Source organism: Sebastes umbrosus, chromosome 9 (genome assembly GCF_015220745.1).
Source record: "Sebastes umbrosus isolate fSebUmb1 chromosome 9, fSebUmb1.pri, whole genome shotgun sequence".
Classification (NCBI taxonomy): Eukaryota; Metazoa; Chordata; class Actinopteri; order Perciformes; family Sebastidae; genus Sebastes; species Sebastes umbrosus.
Genome location: NC_051277.1, coordinates 22,012,507 through 22,023,364, shown reverse-complemented (window position 1 = coordinate 22,023,364; position 10,858 = coordinate 22,012,507). Strand labels below are relative to the sequence as shown.

General features: G+C 34.9%; 1 protein-coding gene across 1 annotated transcript; it reads left to right on the top strand.

Moving 5' to 3' along the window:
• Positions 1-6,294: 6,294 nt before the first annotated feature.
• On the top strand, positions 6,295-10,344 carry dusp1 (dual specificity phosphatase 1). Its single transcript, XM_037780624.1, has 4 exons — positions 6,295-6,870; positions 7,871-8,016; positions 8,142-8,361; positions 9,063-10,344. The coding sequence occupies exons 1-4, from the start codon at positions 6,444-6,446 to the stop codon at positions 9,416-9,418; spliced, it is 1,149 nt and encodes a 382-aa protein (XP_037636552.1). The 5' UTR covers positions 6,295-6,443; the 3' UTR covers positions 9,419-10,344.
• Positions 10,345-10,858: the final 514 nt, after the last annotated feature.

Sequence of the window (10,858 nt, the reverse complement as noted above, 5' to 3'; positions counted from 1 at the left end):
ACTATTATTATCATTACTATTATTGATATATTATTAAATATTTTCATTTACATACATATTTATTATCATTACTATTATTAATATATTATTAAATATTTTCATTTACATACATATTTATTATCATTACTATTATTAATATATTATTAAATATTTTCATTTACATACATATTTATTAATTTAGGTATTTATCAAATAAAGACTAGGTCTTGAATATTTAACTAGTATTTCGCCTATATTTAATTTACTAAATATCCTATTTTATACATATTTACATACATATTTATTATCATTACTATTATTAATATATTATTAAATATTTTCATTTACATACATATTTATTATCATTACTATTATTAATATATTATTAAATATTTTCATTTACATACATATTTATTATCATTACTATTATTAATATATTATTACATATTTTCATTTACATACACTATTATTATCATTACTATTATTAATATATTATTACATATTTTCATTTACATACATATGTATTATCATTACTATTATTAATATATTATTACATATTTTCATTTACATACATATTTATTATCATTACTATTATTAATATATTATTACATATTTTCATTTACATACATATTTATTATCATTACTATTATTAATATATTATTACATATTTTCATTTACATACATATGTATTATAATTACTATTATTAATATATTATTACATATTTTCATTTACATACATATTTATTAATTTAGGTATTTATCAAATAAAGACTAGGTCTTGAATATTTAACTAGTATTTCGCCTATATTTAATTTACTAAATATCCTATTTTATACATATTTACATACATATTTATTATCATTACTATTATTAATATATTATTAAATATTTTCATTTACATACATATGTATTATCATTACTATTATTAATATATTATTACATATTTTCATTTACATACATATGTATTATCATTACTATTATTGATATATTATTAAATATTTTCATTTACATACATATTTATTATCATTACTATTATTAATATATTATTAAATATTTTCATTTACATACATATGTATTATCATTACTATTATTAATATATTATTACATATTTTCATTTACATACATATTTATTATCATTACTATTATTAATATATTATTACATATTTTCATTTACATATATATTTATTAATTTATGTATTTATCAAATAAAGACTAGGTCTTGAATATTTAACTAGTATTTCGCCTATATTTAATTTACCAAATATCCTATTTTATACATATTTACATACATATTTATTATCATTACTATTATTAATATATTATTAAATATTTTCATTTACATACATATTTATTAATTTAGGTATTTATCAAATAAAGACTAGGTCTTGAATATTTAACTAGTATTTTGCCTATATTTAATTTACTAAATATCCTATTTTATACATATTTACATACATATTTATTATCATTACTATTATTAATATATTATTACATATTTTCATTTACATACACTATTATTATCATTACTATTATTAATACATTATTACATATTTTCATTTACATACATATTTATTCATTTATGTATTTATCAAATAAAGAGTAGGTCTTGAATATTTGACTTGTATTTCGCCTATATTTAATTTACTAAATACTGTATTTTATACATATTTACATACCTAATTATTATCATTACTATTATTCATGTATTATTACATATTTTCATTAACATACATTTTTATTTATTTATGTATTTATCAAATAAAGAGTAGGTCTTGAATATTTAACTAGTATTTTGCATATATTTAATTTACTAAATACCGTATTTTATACATATTTACATACATATTTATTATCATTACTATTATTAATATATTATTACATATTTCCCATTTACATACATATTAATTAATTTATTTATTTATCAAACTAATAAAGAGTAGGTCTTGAATATTTTTTGACAATTCTGAACAATATTTTTTCACAGTTTTATTACATACATTTTTCAGGGACCATGTACCAGATTTAACTACTCACTTTCCATCTGCAGTCCCTGGACAATTCCCACACTCTTATAGGCTATACATGAAAGAAAATATTTTGGGCTCAAATAACCTGCTATGGAGACACCAGAAACATCTTTACATACACTATTAGTATCATTACTATTATTAATATATTATTACATATTTTCAAATATGCACAAAATTGAAGCCTACAGTATACAGTATAAAGTATGGCTAGTTGAAGCATGTTCAAGATTTTAAGCTGGTGCAACTGGTGATTGACAACAATAATAATAATAATAATAATAATAATAATAATAATAATAATAATAACTTTATTTATATAGCACCTTTCAAAACAAGGTTACAAAGCGCTTTACAATAAAAACATGATTAAAGTAATATACCTCCAGAACTTAAGATCTAAACAAGATATAAAGTCATATAAATACAATTATTATTATTATTATTATTATTATTATTATTATTATAAATACAAGATAAAATCATATAAATAGTTACAACAATTACATTGTAGTGTGTTATAAATCATTTATTAGGTATTCTGATGCGTTACCAACTAATCTGTAGTTTGAGTAATTGTGTACTCTGGACTGTTGTTAAAGTTTGTGATGAACTTGAGCTTGAGTGAACAGATTAAATACAGTTGTGGGATAAGAACAAGATAAATAAGAAATTAGATTATTTAGTAGATAGTTCTTCATGACCTTCATGGTATTATTGTGTACACGCACATACCATACACACATGCTGATGTCAGACCATATTTCAACCTTCGGCCAGCGAGTAACAACATGTTTATCTTATGACCTCAAACAGCAGGTCATAAACCATGTTGTCTTCACGAGAAAGTTGCCTTAAAGACATTTTTTATTAAAATTCCTGTGGTGACCTCCTATACCCCCGTTGGCGCCAAACACGTCAACTACACTGTTTGGCTGACATACAACATATTGTCAGAAAGCCTGCCAATGATTCATCAACATGGATTACTTGTTACGTGCAAACAGGTAACCAGGGAAGAATGTGTGCTTGTAAAGTTGCGTATAAGATCAGAATGGTTGATTGATAGCAAGTTAATTTGTGTATGGGATTTTTTTTTTCAGCAATACTAGATTTTTGTTACAGTTATCCGTTGTAATCAGATAGATCGGACAGGTATTTTTGGACTATCTTACCATCATAACCCAGATGTCATGCTATGATGATGTTGTATATGTATCTGTCAGCTCCATCAGTTATGGTTTTTCCCATGTTTTTTTTGTCCTTCCCACACTCTTAGAGGGTATACATGAAACGAAATGTTTTGGGTTCAAATAACATGTCTGCTATGGAGACACCAGAAGACAGGATAGGCCCTGTGTTTTTCCCATTGATGGCTCAGCTGTTACCCGTAGCAGCAATGACAGTAAACAGGCAGGGATGACAGCAAATGACAGCGAAGAGCGGACCGCAGGAAATGCCTCTCTGTCGTCCTCTGTTTCACTTCCCTTTCTGGGTGAGAGAGCTACAGTTGCTTACGAGCTATAATTATGGGAATCCAAAACAGAGGAATAACTCAGCCTCTATTTTCAGACCTAAATTTCACTATTCTTCCCCACGCTACAGACACAACCAGGTTTATATTTTGGTTTCGTTCATGGTCTTTTTGCTGGTTATCATGACCAAACAGAGATACTATGATACATGGGTTTAGCCAGTTGAACTTTTGACTGAACATTTTGGAAAGTACCAATATCTCAGATAACAGTGGCATAATGTGCTTTGAATAAATGAATAAAGTCAACATTTTACTTCATGGGAATACACAATTGTTTCACAATGCCCCCTCTAGCTATTGCTCACGCCTTCATCACGTGATTTCTATCCTAATTTCCAAAATCACTTCATGACTGGAGGGTAGACGCGTTAGAGAACAAAATGTTTGGGTACAGACTGTTTTCAGAGCTCAGGTCAACCCTCCTCCTCCCTAGTATAGTGTGTAACATTCCTGCTTTGTGGCATGTGCCTCACAGTTGACTCATCTCACAGGAGTGTGAGGTTAAACCGGCTGGAGAGTTTTTGCACTTTGTTGTGATTGGTTAAGTCTCTGTACTCAAAACTTCCTTTCCCCTCCCCCTCTTCCTTTCTCACATAACACATCTATCTTGCCTTTTGCTTGGAGTAAAACAGACAACAGAGAGTCAAAACAGCGTGGATGTGGATTCGCCGGGCTGAAAGTCCTCACTTGTTCATGTTACAGTAAAGTGAGAATGATGTCATGGCCTATATGTCATCTTTTAAAGCAATTAACAGCGTAAAACTCTTAGCATTTATAACAAAACATAAAACATAATTTGGAAATTTGTTGCAACACTACCTGTTTTTAAGTCTGCTTAGTAAACATTTGTTTCACAACAAAACAACCTGGCACTTCTCTCTGTTTCAACACACCCTCTTGTCAGTATAGATGCCTGTTATCTGTCAATAGTGATGCTTCTGCTTCCTTATTATGAGACGGCAGTATTGCCCACTCTGAGTCAGCAAACCACACCAACAAAATGAAAAGGGCTTCCCAGAGTGACTGTAATCAGGTTTACTTTTTCAAGAATATTTTCTAATTTTATTTGAAGGGAAAACTCCTCTTGTTTGAATTAGGTCACAAACAAGGCCCAGAGATCTCCATCTGCTGTTGTCTTCCTGGCAGACAGACGAGTGTTTTGTTTCTCAGCGTGTGGAAATTTACTGGACTTCAGATTTCTATACAGTGATTAACTTTTATGGTTGGCCTTTGCTCTCGCCGCATTGAACACTATGTACCCCTGACTAATAAAAACAAAGAATAAACTTTTATGGCCCCCCATGGCAGATATTTACTTATTATCTTTGTTATTTGTCAACTCTCAGGTGAAGAGGCAAAATAGAAATCTAATTAAACACTAACATCATGGAAAATTTGGCAAATTTGGCTGACACACATACACAGACAGTTTACGCAAACAGTTCTAATTTGGAAAACATGAGATTGATTACACCAGTATTATAAAAGATTCAAGATTGAAGATGTTTACTGTCATGCCGGTTATACAAGTACAATCGTGTGAAATGCTTTTTGCTGGGAAGCTCCATTAAAATAATAAGTTATATTACAATTATAAAAGGAAATACTTTGTACAAGGGCATATTAAGAACATATACATTAAGAACATATACAGTATATACAGTATAAGATATATTTTGTGTGAGAAAGTGTCTTGTGAATTATCTATTTAAAAGTCTTATGGCCTGGGGGGAAAAAACGGTTCCTCAGTCTGCTGGTGAGAGATAAGATAGGATAAGAGAAAAAAGATAAAATAAAACACCGGACACTGAGTACAAATATAATATCAATATCATGTGCAATACTACTTTTTACATTCTCATGTGCAATATCACTGTTCATTGTGTGCAATTTTAATGTCGAACATGTGCAATATTACTTATTTTTCTGTTTGTTAGCTTACTTTACCTTTTTTATTTTGACTTATCTTATCTTATTTTGCTCATTTTACTAAATGTATCTTACTTAATTGTTATTCTATTTTTGAGCAATCTCTGGCAAAAGAATTTCCTTCAGGATTAATAAAGTTCTATCTTATCTTATTTTTATTTTTCCTTTTATATTCACCAGAGAGCCACTTTGTAGAATAAAAAAGTCATGCTTTCTATCATTATTTGGCCAGAAATTTGGTCTGATAATCAGCCTTAACAAGTATTTTAAAATTGTTAAGAACAATTTGAAAAGTTACTTCTGTAATTCACTAAAGACAAAAAAAAATCTGTTGTTTTTTTTTTTATCTTACTTTACCTTTTTTATTTTATTTATCTTATTTACTCATTTTACTAAATGTATCTTACTTAATTGTTATTCTATTAGGCACTGGTGCTAGAAATATTACTTTTTTGTAGTTTATACTCTTGAACTTGTTGTAATTTTGTTGTATTTTTCAGCAATCTCTGGCATAAGAATTTCCTTCGGGATTAATAAAGTTCTATCTTATCTTATCTTATGAGAGAAAAAACAAAAATAGACTTCAGTTGAAAAACATTCAAGACCACCCGCGTGAACGCGTACGTGCTTGTAAGCATATACAGAAATGTCCTAGACGTGAACGCGCCTCATTCGTTCTGCCCTACTGCGCTCTCGGGGGGGAGGAGTAGTGGGGGGAGGGGGGGCGATGACGTCTGCAGTGCTGGCAGTAAGCCAGAAGGGGAGTGCGCCTGTGACGTAGGTGGCCTCTCATTCACAAGAACGAGCCTTATATAAAGGCTCACCCACAGCGCTCAGAGAGACAGAACACACAACTACCGGAAACACTACTAGAAGAATAAAAGGACCAACTTTAACAGTCTTACAACTTTTTTTGACTGTTTTCTTTTTTTGAATTAAACTTTTTGTTTTCCAGCTCTACAAGCTCTTTTATGTATTTGGATTTATTGCTACTTCTATCCCGCCGTCCTACTATGGTCATTATGGATGTTCCCACCATCGACTGTGCGTCCCTCCGCGGCTCCTTGTTGCAGGAGGAGCGCGTTGAGGTCCAGGTCCAGGTCCTGGTGCTGGACTGCCGATCCTTCCTCTCCTTCAACTCGTCCCACATCTCGGACTCCACCAATGTGCGCTTCAGCACCATAGTGCGCAGGAGAGCCAGGGGTGGGTTAGGACTGGAGCACATCGTCCCCAACGAGGACACCAGGACCCGGCTGCTGTCCGGGGAATACCAGTCTGTGGTGCTGCTCGACGACCGCAGTCTGGACTTAAGCCAGGCCAAGAAGGACGGGACCTTGATGCTCGCTGTCACGGCCCTGCGGCGAGACCCGTGTGGAGCCAGGGTTTTTATTCTCAAAGGTAAGACAGGCTTTTAAAAAGAGCCTCACACTATAGACAAACTTTAACAGAGCCTTTAAAAGAGCCTCACACTATAGACAAACTTTAACAGAGCCTTAAAAAGAGCCTCACACTATAGACAAACTTTAAAAGAGCCTCACATATAGACAAACTTTAACAGAGCCTTTAAAAGAGCCTCACACTATAGACAAACTTTAAAATAGCCTCATATATAGACAAACTTTAAAAGAGCCTCATATATAAACAAACTTTAAAAGAGCCTCATATATAGACAAACTTTAAAAGAGCCTCATATATAGACAAACTTTAAAAGAGCCTCATATATAGACAAACTTTAAAAGATTCTCACACTATAGACAAACTTTAACAGAGCCTTTAAAAGAGCCTCACACTATAGACAAACTTTAACAGAGCCTTTAAAAGAGCCTCACATATAGACAAACTTTAAAATAGCCTCATATATAGACAAACTTTAAAATAGCCTCACACTATTGACAAACTTTAAAATAGCCTTTAAAAGAGCCTCACATATAGACAAACTTTAAAAGAGCCTCACATATAGACAAACTTTAAAATAGCCTTTAAAAGAGCCTCACATATAGACAAACTTTAAAAGAGCCTCACATATAGACAAACTTTAAAAGAGCCTCACTATAGACAAACTTTAAAAGAGCCTCACACTATAGACAAACTTTAAAAGAGCCTCACACTATAGACAAACTTTAAAAGAGCCTCACACTATAGACAAACTTTAAAGAGCCTCACACTATACCCAAATATTAAAAGAGCCTCACACTATTGTCTCACTGTCTCCTAACAACGAGGCCAACAAATGCTGGATTACAGCTGTCACCATACCAGCTGGTTGCTGCTGGAGTAAACAATGTTCATAAATAGCCCCCATGAGCAGTTGTCACCTTTTTGGAGACCCATATTTAAACCGCGGGTGTGTCTCAGTGCTGTTCTGTGTGATCTGACCTAGATTTCTCTCCTTTTACAGGCGGTTTTGAGAAGTTTTCCACCGAGTACCCAGAGATGTGTACCAAACCCTCCCCTCCACAGGGGCTCAGTTTGCCCCTGAGCTCCAGCCATCCTGAGAGTGCAGACCCGGGCTGTAGTCCATGCAATACTCCTCTATATGACCAGGTTAGTACTTTTTATTTTCTCATATAATCAGATTGAGTACACCACTCTCTTTCTTACTTCCTGTTGTACTGTTTTTGGAGCTGATTGACTGACTTGTTTGTTTATTATTTTTTTTCTGTGTGTAGGGTGGTCCTGTGGAGATCTTGCCTTTCCTGTACCTTGGCAGTGCCTACCACGCTTCAAGAAAAGACATGCTGGACATGCTGGGGATCACTGCTCTGATCAACGTCTCCGCCAACTGCCCCAACCACTTTGTGGACTCCTTCGTCTACAAGAGCATCCCCGTCGAGGACAACCACAAAGCAGATATCAGCTCCTGGTTCAACGAGGCGATCGAGTTTATCGGTGAGCACACATCCTCCATTTTTCACCCCCTTCACACTCCCCTCAACTGCCAAATGTGAGCGCCGATCACAGCTGTTACCTCCTGAGGCCGTTGGTGGCGAGCAACACAAACACCCAACCCCCCTCTTCCTTTCACAACAACCCCCCGGATTTAAATTTTAAAAAGTTCCCTCCAAAACCGACCAGCTGGCTCGGCACAGGCTCCCCACTCCACCACAATGGTGGTTACATCATCGCCACCTCTCAGGCGTAGGAAAAGGGATGCCCCCCTCTTTTAATGAATTGCGAGGCAGCGGCTCCAAACTAGTTTTGTAGTGGGGAGGCTGGTCGGGCTTGAATGGCTCCCTCCACGCCAGCAGTCTTTGTTCTGGCTGAACAAAAGGCAATTTCTCCCCTCTCACCGTCGGCCTTCCTCCCAGATCAATACCCCCAGCAGGAGTCTGTTCCCCTCTTTTGTCCATTCAGACTGCCTCCTTTGGGAATAACCCCCGCAAGCTCACACCCTGCACCCCTATTAACTGTGTTCCTGTGTCTTAATGAGCGCAGTTGAATTTAAATAGCAACTGAAAGTGTTGCAGAGACTTTTGTTTTTTCGCCTTCCTGTGACAGTTTGAACCTCCATTCTTTGCAAATGCATTTCATCACCTGATAGATGTTTACAGTGAACTAATGTTGCTTTCTCTTCTCTTTCCTCCCCCCAGACTCGGTGAGGAATAAAGGTGGCCGCGTGTTTGTGCACTGTCAAGCCGGCATCTCCCGCTCCGCCACCATTTGCCTCGCCTACCTCATGCGGACCAACCGCGTAAAGCTGGACGAGGCGTTTGAGTTCGTCAAGCAGCGCCGCAGCATTATCTCTCCCAACTTCAGCTTCATGGGTCAGCTCCTCCAGTTCGAGTCCCAGGTCCTGGCCACGTCTACCTGCTCCTCAGAGGCAGCTAGTCCAGCAATCGGCAACAACAGCACAGTCTTCAATTTCCCCGTCTCCATCCCCGTACACACCTCAGCTGGTCAGCTCTCATTCCTCCACAGTCCCATCACCACCTCGCCCAGCTGCTGAGGAAGGTGTGGGGAGCACAGAGACTTTGTTTGGACTTGAACTCACAAGTGACTCTGCAAAGAGCACTGCACAAAACACGGCCCTGATTTGAATCCATTTTATGGTGATACTGGTATCACTGGACAGAATGGGAGCTTGTATTTAGGGTCAGTTCATTTGACTCTGTGATGTGCTGGTCAAACCTCTGTAGGTTGGCCTCTACATTTCAAAGTGGGAGACGATACCTACCACCAAGGCAGTATTCATGTTGTGCCTCCTAAATGTGAAAGTCATACGCAGTTTTAATCCTAGATGACTTGGGGAAATGTCCAGTAGCTGAGATTATTCCTCTAGAGGAAGTATCTGAATATTCTTTATTCAAAAGGACAGATTCTTTTTTTTTTTTTCACAAAGGCAACTGCTTTTGATAATCATTTTTAAGCAAACAAAATGGAGAGGGCTATCAGTTGTCTCAGGAATGTTGACTTATCCTCTCAAATGTCCATTTTGCTTTCTATACTGCTTAAAGAAAACAAACCATTGCCCGACACGGCGTGGAAGTTACTCCCTCATTTGACGAACAATGAATGTATCCCCTTCTTTTCAGTGTAGGTGTGGCAGGAATCTTCATGTTCACTTTGAGAGTAGATTGGGTTGCCAATTCAAATGCAAACACCTGCCTTTCAAGACATCATGAAAGCTTGACGATCTTGACACATTGGGGGAAATGGACCATTAAATACCTCATGTTTCTGTACTGTGTACCGCAGCGCTGAGACCGACAGAACCCCAGAACTACTAAAAACGGGGACACCTAGTCCTCAGTGCCTGCATTCTGACATATTTATTGAACTAAAGTAATATATTTCTTTATCATATCTATTTTTGCATATGTTTGTCTAAATGTTGTTTTTATACCGTTTAATAAATCTCATTTGACTTTTGTACTCAGTTGAAGATTTTCACTTTTTTTTCTCATCTTATGTCTGACAGAAGATTTATTCACTACTTGCCAATAATGCATAATTAGAAATCATTTTAGGCAACACAGATTTAGTTTCGTAATAAAAGTCACAACCAGTTATCTATACATATACAAATAAAGCCAAGTAACTTAAGGTAACTAATATATGAACAGATTATCTTACTAATATGGCATCTTCAGGTTATAAATATACCAATTTAGTGCAAAAATACAAAGACAATTCAATAAATTCTATCCATCCATCCATCCTTAGAAATAAAATGTGTGAATGTACAGTATATGGCCAAGAGTTCCAACATTTTAGGGCTGTAACTAACCAACCAAGTTGTCAGAAATCAGTGAAAAAATAAATGTCCATCATAATTTCCCAAACCCAAGTTGACCTTCAAATTGCTGGTTTTGTCTGACCAAGTATCCAAAACCGAGACATTTAATTTAATATTATAGATGACTAATAAAACCAGCAAATATTCACA

What these genes read in the sequence shown, in the direction of transcription:
- dusp1 (XM_037780624.1), top strand. Translation starts at nt 6,444, where the DNA reads ATGTATTTGGATTTATTGCTACTTCTATCCCGCCGTCCTACTATGGTC. An exon ending in ATACTCCTCTATATGACCAG is followed by an intron (nt 8,017 to 8,141) that starts GTTAGTACTTTT and finishes TTCTGTGTGTAG; the next exon opens with GGTGGTCCTGTGGAGATCTT. An exon ending in CGAGGCGATCGAGTTTATCG is followed by an intron (nt 8,362 to 9,062) that starts GTGAGCACACAT and finishes TCCTCCCCCCAG; the next exon opens with ACTCGGTGAGGAATAAAGGT.